Consider the following 26,001-nt stretch of genomic DNA (forward strand, 5'->3'; position numbering starts at 1 on the left):
TCTTCCATTTCCTCCCATCTAATGAGTTTAAGATCCAATTTGCTACACCCACTTATTTCCATACCCTTTAACCTTCTCCAACTGTCTCCTATGTGCTACCATGTTAAAGACTTTGTGAAAGCCCTTGCCCATCATATCCACTGTATTGCCCCAAATACCATATCGGTCAGAGAATTCCACCAGGTTTGTGAAGCACAACCTTCCTTCCTAAACATCTACTTATTTTTTCCCCCAATTGCACTGGACTAGTTCTTCGCTTGTCTTGATTTTTTAAGAAAGGGCAACAACCAAATAAAATTGGATTTGAAGACAAACGATTTGAGACAAATATTTTAAGAGTTAGAATTGTAACTTCATTTCACCAGCAGCATATTGAATACCTCCTCTGTATTGCTGCTAAAGTGTAAAATTACATATTTCTTTTAGTGATAACAATTTTAAACAGAAAAATTTAGAGAAATCAGAAACATGCGGTTGAGTTTTTCTGTTAAGAATTCCACCCTCCCCATTTACTTATGGTATTTAACTTTTTTTCATTCTTCATGGGATGTGGGCGTCGCTGGCTAGGCCAGCATTTAGTGCCCATCCTTAATTGCCCTCGAGGTGGTGGCGGTGAGCTGCCTTCTTGAACCGCTGCAGTCCATGAGAGGTAGGTATATCACCCACAGTGCTGTTAGGAAGGGAGTTCCAGAATTTTGACACAGTGACAGTGTAGGAATGGCGATATAGTTCCAAGTCAGGATGGTGTGTGGCTTGGAGGGGAATTTGCAAATGGTGGTGTTCCCATGCATTTGCTGCCCTTGCCCTTCTGGTTGGTAGTGGTTGCGGGTTTGGAAGGTGCTGTCTAAAGGAGCCGTGGTGCTATCTACGCTATCAAAGTAAATAGCGAGTTTGACATTCTGTTTTAGCCGAAAGCAAGGATCCCTGGATATGTACCAGTGGTTTTTAATGCCAACAGCAAAAGGACTCACCACTTGGGCATACCTTCAGAAAGTATACAGTACATCATCATAATTGCCTGTTCATCAAAGCTATAGTCTGGGAGTATCCTGCACCTGGTCAGGGATTGGAATATAGACAGAAGACCCCATTCGTCAACCCCGTGCAAGTGCTTCCAAAACATCCAACACCTGCACTCTACGTCTAAGGAGAATATTGCAGTCAGATCCTTCACTATATATGAGCAATGTTCAAGAATTGATAAACAGAACAAAGGAAATGCCTTTTGATTAATCATAACTAATCCAAATAGATTAAATCAGCAATCTGATTGTTATGGAACAATGTCAAAATTTCAACAAGGAATTTAGAATCCCAATTTAGAAAGTAAATAAGTCTCGAAGAGGACAATTGCAAAGGGTCATTTTCAAACTCAGTACCTTTATTGGGTGTATGCACATAGTTAATATGTGCTTTTTTTGTGCCATCACTCAAGGATGACTGGTATGGGAATGGAGAAATTATTTTAAAATGTACAACTGATCTGTCATCTCATTTATTTTGAAAGTGAATAGGAAGTTAGTAAATCAATTTTTTTCTGCTTTGCTATTAGTACCTGGTTTTCCATTGGTTGCTCTAATTATGCATGTAGTAATGTATTTTCTTCTTTTACCCCACCCAAAAACACCATTTTCCACGTGTGGCAAAGCAACTTTTTTTCTGGTCTGTCAATTCTGATGTGCAAACAGCCATGTCCAGCTGCTTCTCCAAATGACCCGATAAAGATCAAGAAGCTCAATAACTGGCGAATTGTGAGTGCCCTCTGTGAAGAAGCTGCTCGAGCTTGGCTGAAGTAGTGGGATTTTTGCTTCTAATCTGGCCATGCTACACCTAAGCCAAGATGTTTAATGATGAGACTAACATCCCAAAAGAGGAAGTGTGTTCAATTCCTCTGTAAATGTACATGCGGCTTGAAAAGCACAGAAATTTAAAGTACAAGATCATGGAAACTATAGGATAAGAGATGACATGACAAGATGTTTAAATCTTTGTGCCCAACTGCAATTGTTTTTTAAAAAGTAGATGGAGTACATTATTACACAAGTATTACCTCCTCCACCAAAGCTCCAAGCATAATAAATTGCATAGCATATTCCTGTTCAGTTATAATTCCTCAGGGAAAAGGCTCCAAACAAATGTTAAGTACTTTCCCAAATGCAGGGAAGGAAAACTGCATGGTAACCACATAGGGCATTCTCACTACACTTTCTAGCAACAATTTACATTTATATAACTAGTTAGTTAAGAACAGCATTAACAAAAAATACGGAGGAGATCACCTGCCAACACTCTCAGCCAAATCAGTGCTAAGTAAGCGATGGTGGAGAGAGATGGCTGACAAAGTAAGAATATTTTTAAAATGACGCTAAGTGGTCTGGGGACACAGAGCAATGGAATACTAATAGTTTATGATTTCATGAAGCCACAAATCAGTAGTTATTAAGCTTCTTGATCTTTATCAGGTCATTTAGGGAAGAAGCTGGACATGGCTACAAAATTGACAGATGACTGGGCAAAAAGTTGCTTTGCCACTCTTTTGGAAAATGGTGTTTGTAGGTAAGAAAAATCGCATTTCTATATGCATAATTAAAGCAGCTAAAAAGATCGGATGTCCACCAAAGCTACTAAGTATCATCACCTCATTCCATGACAATATGAAAGGCACAATTCAACATGGTGGCTCATCAGAGCCCTTTCCTATCCTGAGTGGTGTGAAACAGGGCTGTGTTCTCGGACCCACACATTTTGGGATTTTCTTCTCCCTGCTGCTTTCACATGCGTTCAAATCCTCTGAAGAAGGAATTTTCCTCCACACAAGATCAGGGGGCAGGTTGTTCAACCTTGCCCGTCTAAGAGCGAAGTCCAAAGTACGGAAAGTCCTCATCAGAGAACTCCTCTTTGCTGACGATGCTGCTTTAACATCTCACACTGAAGAGTGCCTGCAGAGTCTCATCGACAGGTTTGCGGCTGCCTGCAATGAATTTGGCCTAACCATCAGCCTCAAGAAAACGAACATCATGGGGCAGGACGTCAGAAATGCTCCATCCATCAATATTGGCGACCACGCTCTGGAAGTGGTTCAAGAGTTCACCTACCTAGGCTCAACTATCACCAGTAACCTGTCTCTAGATGCAGAAATCAACAAGCGCATGGGTAAGGCTTCCACTGATATGTCCAGACTGGCCAAGAGAGTGTGGGAAAATGGCGCACTGACACGGAACACAAAAGTCCGAGTGTATCAGGCCTGTGTCCTCAGTACCTTGCTCTACGGCAGCGAGGCCTGGACAACGTATGCCAGCCAAGAGCGACGTCTCAATTCATTCCATCTTCGCTGCCTTCGGAGAATACTTGGCATCAGGTAGCAGGACTAGATCTCCAACACAGAAGTCCTTGAAGCGGCCAACACCCCCAGCTTATACACACTACTGAGTCAGCGGCGCTTGAGATGGCTTGGCCATGTGAGCCGCATGGAAGATGGCAGGATCCCCAAAGACACATTGTACAGCGAGCTCGCCACTGGTATCAGACCCACCGGCCGTCCATGTCTCCGCTATAAAGACGTCTGCAAACGCGACATGAAATCGTGTGACATTGATCACAAGTCGTGGGAGTCAGTTGCCAGCATTCGCCAGAGCTGGCGGGCAGCCATAAAGACAGGGCTAAATTGTGGCGAGTCGAAGAGACTTAGTAGTTGGCAGGAAAAAAGACAGAGGCGCAAGGGGAGAGCCAACTGTGCAACAGCCCCGACAAACAAATTTCTCTGCAGCACCTGTGGAAGAGCCTGTCACTCCAGAATTGGCCTTTATAGCCACTCCAGGCGCTGCTTCACAAACCACTGACCACCTCCAGGCGCGTATCCATTGTCTCTCGGGATAAGGAGGCCCAAAAGAAAGAAGAAAAAGAAATGGAAAACCAGATACGAGCATCAATGCAGAAAATCTGATTTGCTAATTTCCTATTCACTTTCATAATAAATGAGATTACAGATCAACTGTGCATTTTGAAATATTAAATCGATTCCCTACATTACAGCAGTGACTAGTCTTCAAAAGGTACTTTATTGGCAGTGAAGCACTTTAAGAGGTCCTGAGGTTGCAAAAGGTGCTATATAAATGCAAGTTCTTTTTTGATAAAAAGGAGCCATTGTTAAGTGCCTATCAATTGTTCAATTATATGCAGGTGGAAGGTGTTAGCTGGGGTCTTGAGCATTTATTAGGAGATTCTTTGCGATTGATGGAGGGGCTACATGTTTATAATCCTTTTACTCTGTACAATAAATGTGAAACTGAGTAAAGATAGGCTCCAGCATTATCTTTCCACACAAGCTTTCTGGAGTTTAACAACCATTAGTGATAAGCCTAAACCAGCGATGTATGAGCACATCATTGAGGGGGGTAGGGGAAAAGGCAAACGTACAGAATACAAGAAATGTAGTTAGACGGGTCACTTCAGGACAAAATGAAAAAGGAAAGCCAAATAAAGTAAAAGAAAATTGGAGAATATTGACAATATAAAGCTATAATTTTTATTATCGCTCCCTATATTTGTGATTTTTCTATACATTTCCTTATACAGTTTAATGGTTTTCATATCCCACACATCTGTTGTATTTACTACATGGGAGTTATTGCTGTAAAATGTGGTGATCTGATAACACTGGCAGTGTAAAATGTCCATTTCCAGTTCTTCAGTAAATTTCCCAACCTTTATTTTATTTCTATAGGCTGGATATGAAAATAGTTGTTAAATATGGAAAACAAATTTCATTGTCAAAATCTACTTGCATTCACATGTTGAACTCCCTCTAAGCCCCTCTGTACCATTACAAACATAAATTCTCTTTAACAATTTATTTTCCATCATACTATTTCACAAGGGGCATTTCAAAGTGATCTTTACCCTTTCTGTCAATTCCTGCCCTCATCCATCAATTTCATACAGAATTATACCACAGATCAATGCAGTTCAAGACCACTAAGCATTTGTGTGGCCCTTGTGAATGGTAGACTGCACAGATATTCATTTAATACAGAGCTCAGACTACGACATGTATCGGTCAGATGCATTTCCTCCCCACTTCAGCAGTTAATTCCATCAATAACTCATCTTGCAGGTATTTTTGGAAACAGTGCAAGGAAAAATTCCAGTTGGTGCTATGTCAGCTTTTAAAGCAGACATTGCACAGAAAGATAATCAAAGCACTCTCCAAGCTATTTATAAAAAATACCATCTTCACTATATTGCCTAAATAACCTTCAGTGTTTGCAAGCAAACAACTGATGGCTAGAAGCCTCTGATCACTGAATCTCTTCAAATCTATCCCTTGAAAGTTATAATTGCGACTGGCCAGAAACTGCTTCACCAGCTGCCTTTTAGTACCGTAAAATAAATAAATGTGTTTTGCTGCAAAGAACTTATAAAAAAAAAAGTCTATGCAGGTTGCTACCATGTGTGCATCAGAACTCAAACCATTTCCTCCAAATCAGCTCTCATTTAAAAAACTGCAGTTAAACAAACTCAATTAATTCTAGCATCGGAGTGTGTGGTGTATCGTTCAGCAAAGCACATCTGGTGTGCACCTCAGATGCATTAGACTCCACTGAAAGTTTTTGCTGGAAACACCAGCCCACAGGATAATCTGACTGCATTAGTATATATCCCCAACATTGCTATCCTGGGGCAGACTTGATGGATACCATTTAGAGAGCAACTTTAAATTAAGCAAAAGAATTGCTTTGTTCCTGAAAATCTGCATGAGTTGTGGCAATCACTGGTGCCTGAAGATCATGAATTCCCATTGCTAACATAAAGCCAGAAGGAAAGCTGTTTTCCGTAATAACTTTACACTGCATCAAGTGCACAGGAGCTTCCGCTTCTACAAAACGAACTTCAGTTCCCATTCCAAAGCTATAGCTTTAAATGTGCTGTATTTTTTCTACATACAACTAAAAATTATATAAGAATTCTCCCCTGAAACATCCTTAACAGAGTGGAAGGTCTAGACAATAGTTCAATGCACCTTGGTTTGCGGCTGCTTCTGATCAATCTTAAAGAGGCTATTCTCAGTACTAAGACATGCAACCCTCTTATCTGGTAACAACACACTTGGCAGATATAAAAATGGTATCAGTGCAAGTATTGAACATCAATGCACTTCCCAGATACACATCCTCTAGAAGATTTCTTCAGCTTTGAGCTACAAGTTCTACTTCCCACACAATTGTATTTTTATAATTGGCCCTTTGGAATGCTAGGGCTATGGAAATGTCAAATTTAGACAGGCATTCTGCTTTTTAGTTAGGATGTGTTGGCAAAGATTTTTAACCCAAATTCTCAAGACTCTTGCCAAACTTTCCCCAAGTCCAATAAAACTTTCATGGCCCAACACTGCAGAACATTGATTCCAAGGTGAAATTTCCACACTTCTGCATTTCATAATATGTCAGTTTCATTAAAAGATAACTTGGCACATTTCATGATGGCAGACATGGGTGCACTCTTAAGCAGCTTTATAGTTTGTTTCTTGCTCTGTACAGAGTTAAATTATTCTAGCTGAGGTGGCAAGAGCAGTGCTATAATTGGCTTTTGTATCCTTGGATACAAAGGATAAAAATGGGTAAATGGGTAAAAATCAACCAGATTTCCCACTCGATTGCTATCTATCTTCTGCTGAAAAGTATATATATATATATATCATGCATGAACTAAACAAGAATTTATCTTCCTTTCCCATGTTCAAAAACACCTCTTAATAATTTTCTTTAATGTACATGGAAGATCTCACATATTGTAAATTTGACAAGATTCAAACTGTTATTGTATTAGAAAATTAAAGTATTTGTTTAAAACCAAAAAGGTACTTCAAAAATGGACCTCTGTTCATACAACCATACCTTATCTCAACAGCAAAAATAATGTCCACCTTCTCACTCAAGCAATGTTTCCAATTAATTTTTTACTAAGGCGAACATTAGCTACAACTAATGCCAGTTTCGCCTCAGCAAAACTGAATTATTAAATCTGTCTGCCAATATCCAATTACAGCCTACTTATGAATACTTGATTTTATTTTGTATAATTGACAAGGGCTGTCAGGTAAGGATGGGTTTGATGGCAATCAAGTTAAGATCAACTGATATAGCTGTCACATAGGACAAAGTGTGTCAAGTGTTGGAGAAGGCATTGGCAGGTTATGTAAAAAGGTCCACGTGAACCTGTCATAAACAGTTAATAAAGTAGCTTGTAATATTAGCAGCCTGCCTTCTGCTACTCACAATGAAAAAGGCATTAAATGTTAGGATACAGATTGCAACGCAACAAAAGACAGGACACTGGCTGTAGATCTCTGTAAATATAATACCAGATCCTTTACCATCAACTTAATTTTTCTCTGAATCATTTATACACTTCAAAAGAATATGTACATGAAAATTTTAAAATGGAAAATAAGATACAAGCCTGGCACGAGCGGATATGACTACAAAGAAAACATGTACAGTATGTTACTACTGCATATAAATATTACCAAACACGCAGGCCGTAATGTCAACATCTAAAACCAGCTAATATATTGGCATTTGTGTGTGATTGATGAAGCTTTGTGCCAAAGCAATTCTCTCTTTAAATACCACTGAAATAAATTTGTGCACTCAAGAGATATTTGATCTGAATTAAGAAACTGATGATGCAATTGATTAATTGGAATTTAAGCCATCAGTCATTGGATCCATCAGTTTCTTTCACCAGATTCATTTACATTCTAAACAATCAGCTGATGGCTCAATAGGATACCGTGTATTAATACGCAGTCAATATGATGCCACTGAACTCATCAGAATTCCTTATTGACAGCTTCAGAAATGCTTTAAATCCAAGCTTGATCAGACTGCATATGTTTAAGCAGTCTTATATTGACTGTAGACATTTTAATATTCTGACAGCATATATTATAGAAATGCTGCCATCTGTGATGCATAGTACATAAAATGGCATACAGGGTCACAGGAAAGCTCAGCAGCAATAAGTTCAGACAAAATTAGAGTTTGCAAACAAAACTTTTATACCAAAGGCTTCCTCTAATTGTAGGCATTTAATTTTTGCGCGTAAAACAAAGATTGCACAGCACTTGAAAATAATGAGCGCTTAAATTAGTTTATATATTAATATATTCAAAAAATATGCCTCATAGTTCTGACAGCACAGAATGTTGCAAAGCTCCTTAAAAATTAAGGATCATAAATACAATAGTTTAATCACTAAACTGTACATACTAGAGTTAGCTGTTAAGCTAAGCAACTTATGCTGTTAATTGTTTTTGGCTCTGTTTATATCCAGTTACTTCAAAATGGTGAATATTTTTGAAAGTGAACTTTCATAAGAATTACAGGCTTAAGTGAAGGGAATCATTTTGCATAAAATGCAATGGACATGACAACGGACCATGAAAAGACAGAAGGTAATATCAGAATGCACTGGGCAGAAAATCTGCTAAATTTAGTAAGCCACTTATTTTATACTTTGGGTTAATCATTTCTGTTTCATCAAATGGTGTGCTGAAATGCAGCCACTACTCATTTCCATTCCTAAAGTTTTCTTTCCCCAACCAGAAATACATTTTAGTTTAAAGTTTCATTGCTTGTCCCAAAAGGCTATTATGCTGACAAAATGCTAAAGATAGGCTTTGGAATAGAATTAAACTGAAGTGTCCACAACTGCATAAGTTCCAGAGATAAAAACTACCAAACCTTGCTATAGGTGCACACACACTACCTGCTGTGATATATAGCAGAGAGTCTGAAAAGCTGTGATATTTTAATGTTTTATTTTATTTAAATGCCACTTCTAATACAGTTCATTCAAATGTGGAAGAAACAAAAAATTGACAAAAATACTGATTTCCCTGAAGGATACTACACTTTTGAAACTGTGATATGCAAAAAGAATCTAGTAAGGAACAAGTTACTATCCATGAGCAAAGTTGCTTGCAAATAAAATATATCCCTGTCCTAAGTATCAGCATGCAGTTTTTTGTTACCTCCATTTTAAACAAACTGATGAGGGGTTTATTGGCAGAATGAGAGAGACAAAACATGTTCTCAATGTTGTACAGTGAACACACACGTAGGCCAACAGTAGTTTCTTCGCCCTCCTGCTTCTTCTTACCACTCATCCCAAGCACAACTTGTGCTCAACTACGGTTGCATGAATGGTGGCAGGCCTCCAATACCTCACTCAAATGATCAACTGCCAAGACAGACAAGAGTGCCAAAGGGCTTTTGGGGCAAATAAACCACAGTCACCCAAGTTTATGGCTAGGAGTTAATATCAATTAAATTTGGCTCATCATTTTTGATTATATCAGCACTTACACCATCAAACTCCAAACAGATCTGCACAGACATAAGGGCTTTAATCTATGCAATAGACTAACACAAAATAATCTCACCAATTTATATTACTGTTGAGATCAGTATCTGAAATCAGCAGTCCTGTGAACAAATTAACCCTTTCTTACTCAATCAAAATCAAAGTCATGAACTATTACTTAGTATATTAGAACCACAGTTGGCAGCATTTAAACATGGTCAACTGACAAAATAAACCAAGGCTACAAAGACAATTCAGGGGTAGCTACTTGCCAATTATAAACTGGTGAGATTATTTTAGGATTAAATTCCTTAGATAGCTGACTAAAAAGTTAGCAGCATTAGACAGCCAGTCTACTGAACAGAAGGAAGTATAAACACTTATAGTTAGCAATGCTTCTCTAACTTAAATAACCTCCTCCTTATAAACTGGAGTGATATGCTGGTTGCCTCGCCTTACACAGAATATGGAGTTAGCCTATTGAGACATCATAGTGAAGAACATCCGTCTGTTGAGGTGCTATCCACTCCTCCTGGATCCTGGGTAAATTCACCTTCCATGGATTCCAGCTGTATCTGGACTAGCTGGCTTAAATATCTTCTCCCACAGACTCAGAAAAACTTGTATATTTAAGTAACATATTAATCTATATCTTGCTGTAATAGCCAAACTACCGTAACCCCCTCTTTCCAATTTTACATAAACACCTTCTAGAGATGAATAGACCTTCTGCTACAAAAATTACAAGAACTACTAAAAGAAAACTAAATCTAGAAGAACAGAGGATTGAGCCTTAGTGTTAATATAGACTCTGTTATAATGACCAACACAAATGCTACCTGCATTTGAAAATTTCTTTGATATGCACTTGAACTGCTGTAGCCTACAGGACTACAAACCAATGAATTATAAAATGGGATTAGACTGAAAGACTTTTCTGGCTGGCACAGACATGGGCCAAATGGACTCCTTCTGTGCTGTAAATTTTCATTGATTTTTATTCCTAGCCTTAGTCAGTACCCTTCAGTAAATTGGTTTGGAGCCTCTTATGTCTAAAATTTTCATGCAAATTATACTCTTTTCTATGTGAGCTTGTGTCATAGTACTATCCTGTCCATGTGAATCTTCCTGAAAATAAGACTGCACCAAGAGTGAGTGATTCAGGGAACATCACAGCGAGGTAAAGTTCATCCAACCTTCTATGCAGATAAAGAAAGCCTATTTGCAGGGTAGTTGGGACGGATCTATTTCCCAATAGCTGTCATCGACTCTTCGAGAACTGCAGCACTAGAAGGGAACTACAGTACCCAACTTCTTGCAGAGAGGGAGTGCAGTAAGAGGGCAAACCAAGCTGAGATAATCTTGGAAATATTTCAGAAAAGACCAGTTTGGAGGCTCGCAAATAACAAACACTGGACCGATAACAGTTTTTTGGACAAAGATTTACCTCAGTCGCAGGTATTAAATTGTGCTCATACAACAATTATCAGTGGCACTAAACATGCGAATCTACAGAAGAAAATATCTGTTGAACTGTCAATACAGCCTATATATATATATATTAAAGTTTGAAGGGTTACCCATGCCTTTATACTGAGCTCTGCAGCTCAAAATTTATTACATGCAAATGGAATTAAAGGTTTCCCTTTCATAAAAGATCAGCTTTTCTAAACAAAGAAAAGTACTGAACATGGAAACCATTACAAATGTGTACATTATATCTACTAGGGAAGTGTTACGACCAGGTGAGAAAGATGTCTAGGGTTCCCTTTCAGCCTTCACCTGGTCTTACTGTAACAGGGTTTAATTTTTAAACACACCATGTATTCAGCTCCACCTTGGTGAATCCTTGTTCACCGCTTTCCAATTATAAGGCAAAGAAACCAGCACAAACAGACTTTATAAAGAAAAGTTGAAATTTATTAAACCTAAACTCTAATTCGGTTAACGCCTACGGATACATGCCGCGCCCCACACTAGCATGCATACGTGATACACACATGCAAATAGAGACAGAAAAGAAAAGAAAAATAAAGTGGAAAGGTTTGAGGCAATGTCTGAAGAGTTTTTGTTTCTGTTCTTCGAGCTCACTGTAGAGACCTTGATTGTAGGTAGATCTTGCTTTTCGTTGGGACCCAGTATTCTTCTTAAACCTTGTTCGCTGTAGGAGACTTATCTCTCTTGGGGTTCATGCGTCTTCAGTGGATTTAGAGGCTTGAGAGAAAGAGATGGGAGCAGACAGGACAGAGATCTTCTCAGTCCAGGTGCAGACAGACCTTTTGCCCAAACTGTTTGTATAAATTCAAAAAACTCAGGTTGCCCAGCAGGTTAGTCATGTGACTAGCTGATTTGACCATGTCCATTTGTGTATTCGCCCATCTGAGCAGACAACCTGGAATGCGAGCTCCCCCACCTTCAACATCTGGTGATCAAAAGTGTCAGGGAATGGTAGCTTTGTCCTTCCAAACACTTAATATGCAAATGTCTTTTCCAGCCACGGCTGATCTGATCAAGTCCTTTCTTCACTCCAGTAACAGTTTAAAATCAATGTTCATGACAAAATTAATGTGCCTCATACTTGGCAGGTGGGGGCCTAGTATGACAAAAGATTGAATAGGCTGGGACTCTTTTCTCTCAAAGAGAAAGCTGAGGGGTGACCTAATAGAGGTCTTAAAAATTATGAAGGGGCTTGATAGGGTAGACATAGCCAAGATGTTTCCACTTGGAGGGGAATCCAAAACTAGGGGGCCATAAATGGAAAATAGTCCCTGATAAATCCAACAGGAAACTCTGGAGAAACTTCTTTACCACAGAGTAGTTAGAATGTGAAACTTGCTACCACAAGGATTAGTTGGGCTGAACAACATAGATCCATGTAGGGAAAGGTAGATAAACAAGACGGAGAAATGAACAGAAGGTTATGCTGATAGGATTAGATGAAAAAGGCTTCTGTGGCACCTCATGGGGATCAACAGTGGTATGGACCAGTTAGGCAGAATGGCCTGCTTCTATACTGTATGTTCTATGAAATTCTACATAAAAATACAGCACTGAAAGTTAAAAGTAAGTTGCATGTCAACAGTCCAGTGGAGGGAGGGGAAATGACAGTTCTTATTGTGTCAGTGAAATGGTTGCCAAATCTCACCAGCTCTTATTGCATTAAATTCTCTTTAGGGCTACCCTAGCTAATAGGCTATTAAGGAAACTAAAGCAGGCAAACTACCCCAACTAGAATCTGCAGTTCATTCAAGCTTTTCCAAAGCCATTCTGCATCACTGCCAATTGAACTAAATTTTCTGCAGCAGGGAGATATACTGACATCAAAACACAGTAGATGGGCAATTAAGCAAAATGTATTTCACTACACTTGGTTTCATGACTAGTCACATCAACTGTGATTAAATCTGAATCATGTAACTGGAATGCTTTCTTTTTGCAAAACAGCCAAATGAACTTCACTTTGCACCACAATTGCCGGCTAAACATATACAGGAAATGTGAACTTTACTGTAAGAAATAGGAAGAGTAGGCCATATGGCCCCTCGAGCCTGCTCTGCCATTCAATAAGATCATGACTGCTTGTCCACCTCAACTTCAACTTTCCACCCTATCCCCGATCCCCTTTCAGCTTAGTTTTCCAAGAATTCTGAAATACTTTCCCCTTATAAATCACAGCACCTGAAATGTTAGGTGATCTTTAAGGCAGATTTCACTATATTGGAAAGGAGATCCAAGTAGTCAACAGGTGTTTTTTAAACCATCATATAAAGCCGAAGCAGCAGAGCACTCTTCCCCACACCAAAGCAAATATTGATTTGAAAGGTCACAGGCCTGAAACATTAACTCGGTTCCTCTCTCCATAGATGCTGTCAGACGTGCTGAGTATTTTTGGCACTTTCTGTTCTCAGAGTTCCAGCATCTGCAGTATTTTGCTCTTTAATTGTTATTTCATGGGTGTTTTAATGCAGGATTTCTATATTTCTAAATTAAGTGCAGCATGTTCAAACTGCCACACTTCACTTCATATTCAGACAGAGCAAAAAACCCTTGAAATCAACTTCTAAATTAATTATCCAGACAAAACTGATTTTTTTTTTTAAACTCTCCTCTTCAAGAGTCTTCATTTCAGCTAATGGCACTGGCCTCTTTCTCAGGTACAAATGGTGATGATTTAATCATGAGTGACCCTCAATTGTGAATGCTGACAAGTGAGTTGTCCATGGGGTTCATCACACCCTATCCCAAACAGCTGTTATGTAATGCAACGCGTTTTAGTAGTTAGGCAGAGATCTGTAACAGAAACCTGGCTTATTTTTCCTTCCTTGATGACAGACTATGTGGTTAATTATAATAGCTCTGCCAACACCACCTTGACTATGCTTGGCTAATTTGAAACAATCCAAAATTAAATGTGGTATCATCCTGAGCTCTGTGGCTCATCTACTCTTTGAACTGAACCATTGATATACTGCAACATGCTTCCCTATAATCCAACAATGCTTACTCCTGTGAAACAGAGATCCAGAGGTCACGAACAGTGCTATACAAGTCCTTTCTTTTAACAGGTGTCAGTTACATGCAAGTTGACTTGAACTCACTGTTCAACAAATAAAACCAAAGCACCAGAAATATTCAGCAGGTCAGGCAGCATGTGTGGAGAGGGAAACGGAGTTAATAGGCTGGATTTTACAGTGGTGGGGGGAGCCGTCCACTGGCCAAAATGTGTGACGATCCCGCCTCCACCGGGCCTGGGGATCCAGACCTGATTTTACAGTCTGTAGGCCCTTAATTGGTCTTGGGCGGAACTTCCACCTCATTGAGGCAGGATGTCCTGCCCAATAGAACTGCTGGCCAATCAGCAACCTAGCTTCAGGATGAAGATGACGGACAGCACAGGAAAAGAGGTAAGTTTTTGCGACCCTCCTTGCAGCACAGGGTGCCCCATCAGGAAGGCCCCCCCCTCCGCCCCCAGAAGGCCACCTAGTTTTATCGGGCGGCTTTTCAGAGGCCTCAGCCACCCGCCAGCCAACCATAAAATCCCTGTGGTGGCAGGCGGAGCCCCTTAAGTGGCCAATTAGCAGCCACTTAAGGGCCTTGATTGGTCTGGGGCAGGCAGGACATTTCTCACTGCCACTCCATGTAAATTGGCAACGGAGGCGTGAGCGGGTTGGGAAGGGCCCCCTCCCATCCTCCCACTCCATTTTACGCTGCCCCCTGCCACCATTCCACTGTTTTGGGGGTGTAAAAGTCCAGCCAATATGTTTCAGGTGACTAACCTTTCATCAGAACTCAAAGATGATTGACCTGAAACGTTTAAAAAAAAAACAGCTTTATTAGTGTGCTCTAACCACAGATAAAATGGAGCTAAAAATTTTTATTGCAGAGCTTAAAATAGTAAGGAAAACTGAATATAGAAAACAGCTCACAACCTGTATTGTTCATTTAATTTGTGCAAGCAATATTTTGTCATTACAGTCTGAACTGTGATATGAAAGTACTTCCAATTTTAAATTTTTGTGAAGATTCATTTTAAAATTGTGGAAATGCATTCCTTTGGATGACTGAAGTGACTCCATAGATGCTGGACTTTTTTTTTTTTTAAAAAGGTCGCTGGAAGAACTTGGGGACTTTGTTTAAAAACACTTACTGGAAGTTACATGTCTTCAACTAAGTAAACAGCAGGTGCCTTCTGACAATGGGAGTTGTTTTTTTTTTAAACACAGAGAAGTGACATGTCAAGATTTATGGTGTTCAAGAATTGGTTTTGTTTTGGCTAGTTTTAAGTCAGTTGGGGGTCAGCCTGCGAAGAAAGAAGCACCCAGCTCATCCTTTCTCCACCTCAGAGAAACCCTGTGAATCCAGTGTGTGAAAGCTGAAACGCCTGATGCCAGATTTCTCCTGAAATGCCTGCCAGACTAATTCTCAACGCCACCTGAAAAGAAATGCTCCTGAAAGATCCCAGTGACGGCTGTCCATGCATACTTGGGACACCAGAATAAAGGGACAACTGATATCATTCCAAGTCTTCTCCTTTTCCTTCAAGAATTGACAAGTATTTGGCCAAAGTATTCTTTTTTGTAAAAAGATCTTTGCAGAGAAAACTTCTTTATTTTTTTCTTTAACCTGTGTGCGTGTGTTGGGCTAAGGTAAAAGGGAATTTTTATATTTCAATCTGCGCATTTATGCTTTGCATCTTTACTGAATACATCTCGTTTTATCATAAATTGATAATCTTGCTGTTTATGAAAGAAACCTGGTTGGTGGATTTTATTCTGAAATAAAAGTAGAGTATATAAATGGCCGTATCGGTAACTGGGTAAACATTTAAATATATGTTGTGACCTATGGTGAAGTGGAACTAGAGAAAGACAGTGCATTCCTCCCGCCTGGGTCATAACAACTGCTACAGATATATTGTGAATGGAATCCAAACTTTCTTGCAATCTATACTATCCATAGAACATTGCATAGAACATACCTTCATTGAACTCAGCTAAACTCAATGTAGTTACTATCACTAGGAATATCCGTCCATCTCCAATCTCTTGTCCATCAAGTCAGTAAGGTTGTATACATTGAAGATTTTACTGACTGATCTTAACCAGTCAACCTCTGCGACTTGGCCCTGCCACCATTCTCTGATCTATCCTCAAGTAGTGGTTCACCAGCAGCTGTGATGTGGCCAAAGCCATTTGTTTTTGAGATTAAATGTTGTAGTTCATTATAACGGATGGTATTAAAATGGTATTAAAATGTACAATGAAACCCAGAAGTGGTTAATACATTGAAGCAAGATGCATTTTATGCTCAAACTAATGAAATAATTTCCCAATTCCGATTCACAAGTCATCAAGAACTGCCACAATTAGATGCAATACACCAGAGTAAAGCTTCTTCTATTCTACAACAATGCATTAATCAAGGTTTCATAATTACCCCTTACTGAAGTCGTACGAACATGTTCATATCTTATATCATCTGACTGAGATTACAACGTTGGTGCTAAATGTGACAGAATTGTGGGCAGCTTGCATTATGTGCCTAATCACTAGAAATTAGGTTAAAATTGAACATTTTATCTTGGATCATTATAGCCACTAAACTGTGCCTTATTTTTCATTATGTATTTAAGCAATTAAACAATAAAATACTAGCCACTTTTGTACAGTAAGCATTATCCACACTCCCTTGGACTTAAACTCGACAAACCTACAATAAAATGAATTAAAACAGTCTGACTAATTTCATGTTTCATGGCTTGTAAGCAAAAAAAAGTGCAATTGGCTTTGAATTTAAAATTCGTATTAACAGTTTTATTATACTGGGCTGTTTTAACATTTTTGTGAATTTTATCAGCTCTAATATTATTCATTTAAAGTTTGACAACACAATATTAAATAATGCTCATTACTGCCACTATTAAAATATATATAAGCTACTTTACCAGCAATACACAGAAAAAAAATAAATCACAATGCAGACTTCACTTGTCCTTTGTGTGACAAATTAAATCATTCTGGACTGAAAAGATCCTGACCAGCATACAGCAGCTGAAATGAACACATCTCAATGCAGGAATCATTAACTAAGTACATATACTACATTGTTTGCATTCAAAAAGCCAGTGATTCATTGCTCCACAAGATAAGTTTAAATTTGGTCTATTTCTTTAAAATTTAAAAATTTAGAGAAGAAACTTAAAAGAATTGCAGTAAAAAGGTAGATGACCATTTATTTAAAACCAATTTACTACAAAAGTAACTCCGCCCTTTCAACAAGCATCTACTTCGTAATACTCAATGGCCTGTTTATGATGATTGGTTTGTTCGTATTTCACTGCACCACCTTGCCATAGAATCACAGATGGTTCAGTCTGAACAAGACATGGATATTCTTTGGCATCATGAACAGAGGGCAACGCAAGAATACAGGAAGACTAGCAGGCGGCTGAGAGTAACATTTGCCAAAGGAAATAAAATACAACAATATTATAATCTGTTATGAATAGAGCTGAAGTATGCCATTTTTAATTTAAAAAGTAGTCCTCAAATTGGACTGAGACAGTAACAGCAATCTTTTTAAGGGCACAGTGAACTGCATATAACTATTTTTAATGATGTATTTATGGGGCGCTTGGTTGCTAGGTAACCCAGTAAAAGGTATCAAGAACATAGCATAACTCAAAAACTGTAATCGAAGTTAAATGATCTGGCTTATCTTACTGTTGCAACCAAAGTTTTTACAGTAAATTCAGACAGAAATGAAGAGATCAAAGCTATTAGGAGAATGCCAAGTTATGGTGTGCAAATTAAAATAAGGCACAAATTATGTCACAAGCACCTGCATCACATTACTGAATATCCTAGATACATGTTCCAGTCACAGAGTTGGAAGAGTTCCTAAAGGCCAGATACTTCTACCATTCAAATGATCGTGGAAAAAAAAAATGTGATGTGCATTCATCTGTTGGATGCCTGAATATACCAAACCTGTTAAATGCACCAGTCAGTATATACAAGCTGAACTGTGCAGTACTGGCTGAATTTTGCAATCCAAATGAATCCCACCATTATGGTTCTGATCAACATTTATCCCTCAAGCAACATCACTAAAACAGATTATCTGGTCATTATACTACTGTTGTGTACAAATAGGCTACCACGTTTCCTACGTTAAGTACTTTGTTGGCTGTAAAGCACTTTGGGACATCCTGAGGTTGTGAAAGGCACTATAAAAATGCAAGTCTATTTCTTTTAATAAACCTCTGCCAGACGTGTGATTTATAACAGAGCAAACCTAATGCACATAAACGGGATGCATATTTCTTTCCTTCAATCTTGCTGCAGTATTTATATGAATGTATATCCATTTAAGCATGCATTTAAGTTCCAGACCAGTAGCAGAGTGGCCCTGTTGAGATCACAATGTAAAAGGGCAACTACATTGAAATCCGAGTCCACAACACAAATTCAAGAGCAGGTTTGTCCAACAGCCATGTAAACAAGGTGTCAATTTCTCTGGATGCTGTCAAACATGATTAAATTCCTGCAATGTTGGTATCAACAGAGTGTTCTACAGTAGCAAATCTGGAGCTGAATTCAGTTCATGAATGATCATGAAATAATGCAAAATAAAAGAGATCCAAAGCATAACATTTGACAAACTAATTGCAATGTTATCACCCTCAAACCTTTCCACCAACAGCTGAATAGCCAAACTAGATTTGATAGCCATGTCAACATTTAGGAATGAGTCTTTATGTTTCAAGGCTAAAATTGCTCAATCTTTTCCTTCACTAAGCCCTTCAGGATAAAATTCAGTGCCATTGCACCCTAATGCAGTCAAAATGCCAGTGCTGGTGGCCGAAGCCAAGAAATAAACTTATTTCTATACAAAAACAAGGAAAACACAAATCACTCATGCTAATTATCATATGTGACAAATGATAGGCTTTAAACACTTCAGAATCACCAAAAAGGTTACTTGCATTAGCTTCTCAAGACTCTTAGCATGCATTTCCTAACTACTGATAATGACCAACAGCAGCCAGGACCTCCAAAGGCACGAATATAAAAGCAGTTTTTCTGGCTGGCGGAAGGCTTGTAGCAGAGCTCCGCAGGAGTCAGTGTTGGGACCCTTGCTTTTCCTGATATATATTAATGACTGAGACCTTGATGTACAGGGCACAATTTCAAAGTTTGCAGATGATACAAAACTTGGACGCACTGTGAACTGTGAGGAGGATAGTGAAGAACTCCAAAAGGACATAGACAAGTTGGTAGAATGGGCAGACAGGTGGCAGATGAAGTTCAATGCAGAGAAATGTGAAGTGATTCATTTTGGTAGGAAGAATATGGAGAGACAATATAGAATAAAGGGTGCAAAACTAAAGGGGGTGCAGGAACAGAGGGACCTGGCTGCATATGTCCATAAGTCATTAAAGGTGGCAGGACAGGTTGGGAGAGCGGCTAATAAAGCATACAGTATCTTGGGCTTTATTAATAGGGGCATAGAGTACAAGAGCAAGGAAGTTATGTTGACCTTGTATAAGACTAGTTCAGAGTCAGATGGAGTATTGAATCCAGTCTGGGTGCCACACTTCAGAAAAGATGTGAGGACTTTGGAGAGTGCAGAAAAGATTCATGAGGGGGGTTCCAGGGATGAGAAACTTCAGTTATGAAGATAGATTGGAGAAGTTAGGATTGTTTTCCTTGGAGCAGAGAAAGCAGAGAGGTGATTTCATAGAGCCATACAAAATCATGAGGGGTCTGGGCAGAGTAGATAGAGAGAAACATAGAAACAGAAAAATAGCAGTAGGCCATTTGGCCTTTTGAGCCTGCTCCGCCATTCAATACGATCATGGCTGATCATCCAAACTCAGTAACCTGTTCCCGCTTGCTCCCCGCATCCCTTGATCCTATTAGCCTTAAGAACTATATTTAACTCTTTCTTGAATATATTTAATGATTTGGCCTCAACTGCTTTCCGTGGTAGAGAATTCTACAGGTTCACCACACTGGGTGAAGAAATCTCTCATCACAGTCCTAAATGGCTTACCCCTTAACCTTAGACTGTGACCCCCGGTCCTGGACTCACCCACCATCGAGAACATCATTCCTGCACCTAGTCTGTCCAGTCCTATTCGAATTCTGTAGGTTTCTATGAGATCCCCTCATTCTTCTAAACCCTAGCAAATACAAGCCTAATCAATCCAATCTCTCTTCATATGTCAGTCCTGCCATCCCAAGAATCAGTCTGGTGAACCTTCACTGCACTCCCTCCATAGTAAGAACATCTTTCCTCAAATAAGGAGACCAAAACTGCACACAATACACCAGATCTGGTCTCACCAAAACCTTGTATAATTGCAGCAAGAATTCCTTGCTCCTGTACTCAAATCCTCTTGCTATGATGGCCAACATACCATTTGCCTTCTTAACTGCCTGCTGCACCTGCATGCTTACTTTCAGTGACTGGTGCACAAGGACACCCAGGTCTCGCTGCACCTCCCCCTTTCCCAATCTATCGCCATTCAGATAATAATCTGCCTTTCTGTTTATGCCGCCAAAGTGGATAACCTCACATTTATCCACATTAGACTGCATCTGTCATGTATTTGCCCACTCACTCAACATGTCCAAATCACTGGAACTTCTGCATCCTCCTCACAGCTCACACTCCCACCCAGTTTTGTGTTGTCTGCAAACTTGGAAATGTTACATTTAATGCCCTCATCTATATCATTAAGATATAGTGAATAGCTGGGGTCCGAGCACGGATCCCTGCGGTACCCCACTAGTCACTGCCTGCCACTCGGAAAAAGACCCATTTTTTCCTACTCTGTTTCCTGTCTGCCAACCAGTTCTCGATCCATGTCAGTACCTTACCCCCAAATCCCATGTGCTTCAAAATCCAGTAGATTTGTAAAGCATGATTTCCCTTTCGTAAATCCATGTTGACTTTGTCCGATCCTGTCATTGTTTTCCAAGTGCGCTGCTGTTATATCTTTTATAATGGACTGTAGCATTTTCCCCACTACTGATGTCAGGCTAACCGGTCTTTAATTCCCTGTTTTCTCTCTACCTCCTTTTTTAAATAGTGGGGTTACATTAGCTACCCTCCAATCTGTTGGAACTGTTCCAGAGTCTATAGAATTTTGAAAAATGACCAGCAATGCATCTACTATTTCTAGGGCCACTTCCTTAAGTACTCTGGGATGTAGATTATCAGGCCCTGGGGATTTATCGGCCTTCAATTAAACTGATCCTTTCACGAGTGGGAACGAGAACAAGAGGGCACAGATTCAAAGTATTTGGTAAGAGAAGCAAAAGTGACATGAGGAAAAACTTTTTCACGCAGAGAGTGGTTAAGGTCCGGGATGCACTGCCCGAGTGTGTGGTGGAGGCAGGTTCAACTGAAGCATTCAAAAGGGAACTAGACAGTTATACGAAAATGAAGAATGTGCAGGGTTAAGGGGAGAAGGTAGAGGAATGCAACTGAGTGAATTGCTCTTTCGGAGAGACAGTGCGGACAAGATGGGCCGAATGGCCTCATTCTGCACTGTAACAATTCTGAGATTCAGTGAACACTGCAGATGCTGGTAAATCTGAAAAACAAACAGAAAATGCTGGAAATATTCAGAAGGTCAGGCGAGCATCTGTGGAGAGCAAAACAGTGTTAATGTTTCAGGTCAATAAAATATCTAACTTTATCTAGTTGTGATGAAAGGTCATTGACCTGAAACTTTATCATTTCTCTCTCCACAGATGCTGCCTGACCTGCTGTGTATATCCAACATTTCCTGTTTTTATTCTTACAAAAGCACCAATGGTCTTCAATAGGATGAATCATTCTACAATGATGTATTCCCTTTATCGTCTACACAACCAGAAAACTGCAGCATTTGACAGAACACAAAATAAAAAAAACATTTCAGCATTATTTCTGGGCATTACACTCCATCCAGATTGAAACTAGGACTAAACTCGGTGACAACTTTCAAAACATTTTTAAAAGGAAATTATATTCACACTGCGGTTCCATCCAGCTTTTATTTTGGTGTAAATGGCAAAACATTCCAGAAAAAGATGTAAAGAGAGGCTATAGCTAACCATGGCAAAGTTCAGACAAAGTGAACTCGATGGCAAACACCTCAGTTATAAACCCAGTTATGTATCCAGGTCATCACATTTGCCAGTCAATTATGCTACTATGTCATACTGATACTAAAACAATGACAACACACCTCAAATAATTCTGCGGTTATGATTGAGCCATTGCACAAAATGTCGCAAGTCATTTCAAAGATACTTACTCTATTTGATAGTGATACAATAAGTCTTTTAACTGTTGATTAATTACCTACCAATATTATGTGTAAATTAAAAGTCCCATCTCATTTCGGGAATCGTAAATAAATTTTGGTTGCACTGTACTTTATGAAAAATATTCAGCACTGCTGACTAATACACAATATACTTCAAAAATGAAACTCAAATCCAATCAGAATATTTACTCAGAAGTTACAGCATTTTTGGCAAAAAACACTTTGTGGAGGCAATATTCAACATATATGTTGGTATTACCATGTTGGCATTTAACGGTTATGTTTCACTGTTTTGATCGTTTATTTGCGTATCTAAAAAAAAAGTACAACGATCTGTTAGTCAAGGTATAAAGCGTTACTCTCAGCTTGTTTTTCTAACAAGCACTGCAAAGCAGAGAAGAAAGATTGCTTACCACTTTTTTCTGATGTTCGCAAAAAGATCATGTCAGCAGGAATGCGCTGGTTCTGAAACACAGGATTAAACAGAAATAAGGATAAATAGTTGAGGCCCCAACTTGCCTGCCAACTCAAATCAAATCTAGTGAAGATGGAATTACTGTACTTTCTTTGACATAGAATTTACAGCATACAAACAGGCCATTTGGCCCACTGGACCCACACAAGCCTCCTCCCATCTTATTTCATCTTCTATTCCTTTCCCCCTCTATACCTATCTAGCTTCCACTTACACGTATCTATGCTATGCACCTAAATTGCTTCATGTCGCAGCAATTTCCACATTCTCACATTACGTACTGGATTTATTAGTGACCAGCTTATACTTATGGCCCCTAGTTTTGGACTCCCTCAGTGGAAACATCTTGATGTCTACCCTACTGAATCCTTTCATTATTTTAAAGATCTCTATCCGTTTTCTCTTTTCCAGAGAAAAGAGCCCAAGCTTATTTATTCTTTAATAATTATACCCTCAGTTCTGGTATCAGCCTTGTAAATCTTTTTTTGTTACAATATCAGTGCTTCTATGTCCTTTTTATAATATGGAGTCCAGAACAATACACAGTATTCGAAGTGTGGTCTAACCAAGGTTTTATGCAAGTTCAACAATTTCTCTGTTTTTGAATTTTATTCCTCTAGAAATGAACCCATTCTTTGTTACATTTTGTTAGCCTGCATTGCTACTTTTAATGTGAATCCGTACCACAGATCCTTCTGCACCTCAACCGCATTTAGAATTATCCAAGTTGTCTCCTTATTCCTCCTAACATAATACCCAATATGGAAAACAGGAACGTTATGTACTCTGAACAGATTGTTCAGAACATTTCTAAACCTGAAGTTTTACTCAGAACATTAAATATTTTAAGAATGATTTGTTGGACTCCAACCGTACCCCGATAACAGAGATCCTAAGCCTCTTTGGGCTCACCTTGGGGTGTTTTATTTCCCCACACTGAATGTGTACAGATGTTAATGCATTTTAATTGCATACTAAACGGTACAGAAGGGTGCCTGGCTTCTCATTGTGTCAATGTTGCTTTACACTAGTTTTTTTCAAAACTAATGCAATTTAGTATTACTTCAGATATTCTATTCTTGCAGGTTTACCTAATTACGACGACATGTTCTGGCATGGACTGTGGCCTTGATTTTTCACCTAAATTTCTCTATCAAAGGACTGCAAGTTAGGATAACGCGCTGGATCAGCACATTGGCCGAAATTTTACTTTCATCAGATGGGAGCCGTCCACTGACTGAAAAGTCTGTGGCGATCCCACCTCCACATGGCCTGGGGATCTGGACCGCATTTTACGGTCCCCAGGCCGTTGACTGGTCTGAAGCGGGGCTTCCACCTCATTGAGGCAAGCAATCCCACCTAACGGAGCTGCCGGCCAATCAGCGGGCCGGCAGCTCTTAGTCCCAGCAGCGCCACTGGGAGAAGGTAGGTTTTTGGGGCCTCGCCAGGGGTGGTCGTTTGGGGTGGTTGGGGCATCGAGGGCAGAAATCCAGCAGACAGAGGGTGCTTGATCAGGATGGACCCCCCCACCAACCCACCCCACCACAACCCCAGGCCGTCAGAAAGCTGCCTGCTTTTGTCAGGCGGTTTTTCTCAGTCCTGGCCCACCCAACCGGTCAAGGGTAAAATCCACATAAAATCCACAGCGACGGGCAGAGGCCCTTAAGTGGCCATTAACTGGACACTTAAGAGCCTTGATTGGCCTGGGGCGGGTGGGTTTTCGCCGCCACCGTAAAATGGCGGTGGACGTGGGAGCAGGTCGGGAAGGGCTGCCTGAGCCTCCCACTCCATTTTACGCCACCAACCTGCTCTTTGGGTGGGCGTAAAATTCTGGCCATTGTCTCTTTCAGGTGCCTGGGCTTAAATCCTGTTCAGGTTGACTGAATGAATGACAGCTTTGTCTCCACTTGCTGCTAGGTCCTTTGTGAAAAAGCTCTGAGCAACCCAGTTCCTAGCAGCTGTGGGACCAAAATACACACAATTGTGACAAACATCTGTCATAAGCACAGTTACTCATCTAGTTCATCAGATCTGCCAGCCACTCGATGACACGAAGGTGTCATATTGATGGCTCCAGAAATTCTCGTTCTTTTGGTGGGCAGAAGAATCACTCCATTTCAGAATAATGAAATTCAGGGTATTGCAAGCTGGCTAGCTTATTTCAAAATTCAAACAGATAGTTTATAATTGGGGTGGTTGCTATAACTAGCGAAACTATTAGGTGATTGTGTTGAAATTTTAAGGATTATACACAGTTAATACAATTTATATGAAGCATTATAAAATTACACATATGGAATTCCTGAGAATACAGTAATTTCCAATCATTTCTCCCTCTGTCTTCTCCATTACTGAAAATTAAGAAAGAGAGAGGGAAAGGAAAGAATGTGTATTTTCCTGTTCTCAGGACATCCTAAAGTGCTTCACAGTAAAGGCCTGCTACCTGACCCAAACCTGATGGGACCCATGTGTCAGGTTTGGGTCGGGTCCCTCTTCCGGGTCTGGCTTTCGGACTCGGGTCGGGTCGGGCTGGACACACACAGTAAGTGCTCTGCTGGTAAGTATTAAAAAAAATTTTTTAAACTTAACTGAGCTGAGTGTCCGGGACGAAACTGAGTCTGCCATCACTATGATGTCATCACGCATGCGCTGCAGCTTCAGAGTTTCCCAGTCGGAAGTTAAGTAAAGAGATGGTCGGGTTGGATTGGGTCGGGCTCGGGGCGAAATCGGAAGGACACGGGCTGGCTCGGGCATGGGTCCTCTGTGGATTGATCAGGTTCGGGTCGGGTTCGTTTTCCCAACCTAAGCAGGCCTTAACTTCACAGTCTATTAAATACTTTTGAAGTGCTATTACTGGTGTAATATTGGGAAACATGACAGTCAAATTGCGCTCAGCAAGGTCCAACAAACTGCAGTGATAATGATTGGGGACAGATATTTACATCAGTAACCAATGCAATCTGGGCGGCATGGCAGGAACAGCACAAAAGGAGGAATTTTAAACGAACGTGAATTAAGCCCCAAACCAACTAATTTGTCTTTTCATCAATCTTTTAGACTGGTTTCAGATTCAATTCGCACAACCAGGTCCCACATGCCTCCCCGTCTCTCCCCCCCTACCCAGTCCAAAATGGCCGGCATTGCGAGATGCCGTCAACTGTGCTGATCAGAGAAGGCTCTTCAAATTGTACTCATTTTCTTAGACACGCAAGCACTGTTAAATTAAATATTTTTGGTACAAAACAAGTTATTAAAAAACTGACGAGTGTACACTAATGGAACTACTGCATGGCTCAGTATAGTTTCTTTTAAAAGTCATGCTCAGTGACTTTAA

At 39.8% G+C, this 26,001-nt stretch overlaps 2 protein-coding genes across 3 annotated transcripts in view; one reads left to right on the forward strand and one right to left on the reverse strand.

Moving 5' to 3' along the window:
* The window catches only part of atp9b (ATPase phospholipid transporting 9B), a 349,558-nt gene that overhangs the window by 223,689 nt on the left and 99,868 nt on the right, over positions 1–26,001 (reverse strand). For both annotated transcript variants that reach the window (XM_068032475.1, XM_068032474.1), the window contains exon 7: positions 22,606–22,657. In XM_068032475.1, coding sequence (XP_067888576.1) covers positions 22,606–22,657 — 52 coding nt within the window. The remainder of the gene's footprint in view (positions 1–22,605; positions 22,658–26,001) is intronic.
* The window catches only part of LOC137370188 (uncharacterized), a 120,376-nt gene that overhangs the window by 90,216 nt on the left and 4,159 nt on the right, over positions 1–26,001 (forward strand). The gene's annotated exons all lie outside the window — the stretch shown is intronic.

Source organism: Heterodontus francisci, chromosome 5, assembly GCF_036365525.1.
Source record: "Heterodontus francisci isolate sHetFra1 chromosome 5, sHetFra1.hap1, whole genome shotgun sequence".
Lineage (NCBI taxonomy): Eukaryota > Metazoa > Chordata > Chondrichthyes > Heterodontiformes > Heterodontidae > Heterodontus > Heterodontus francisci.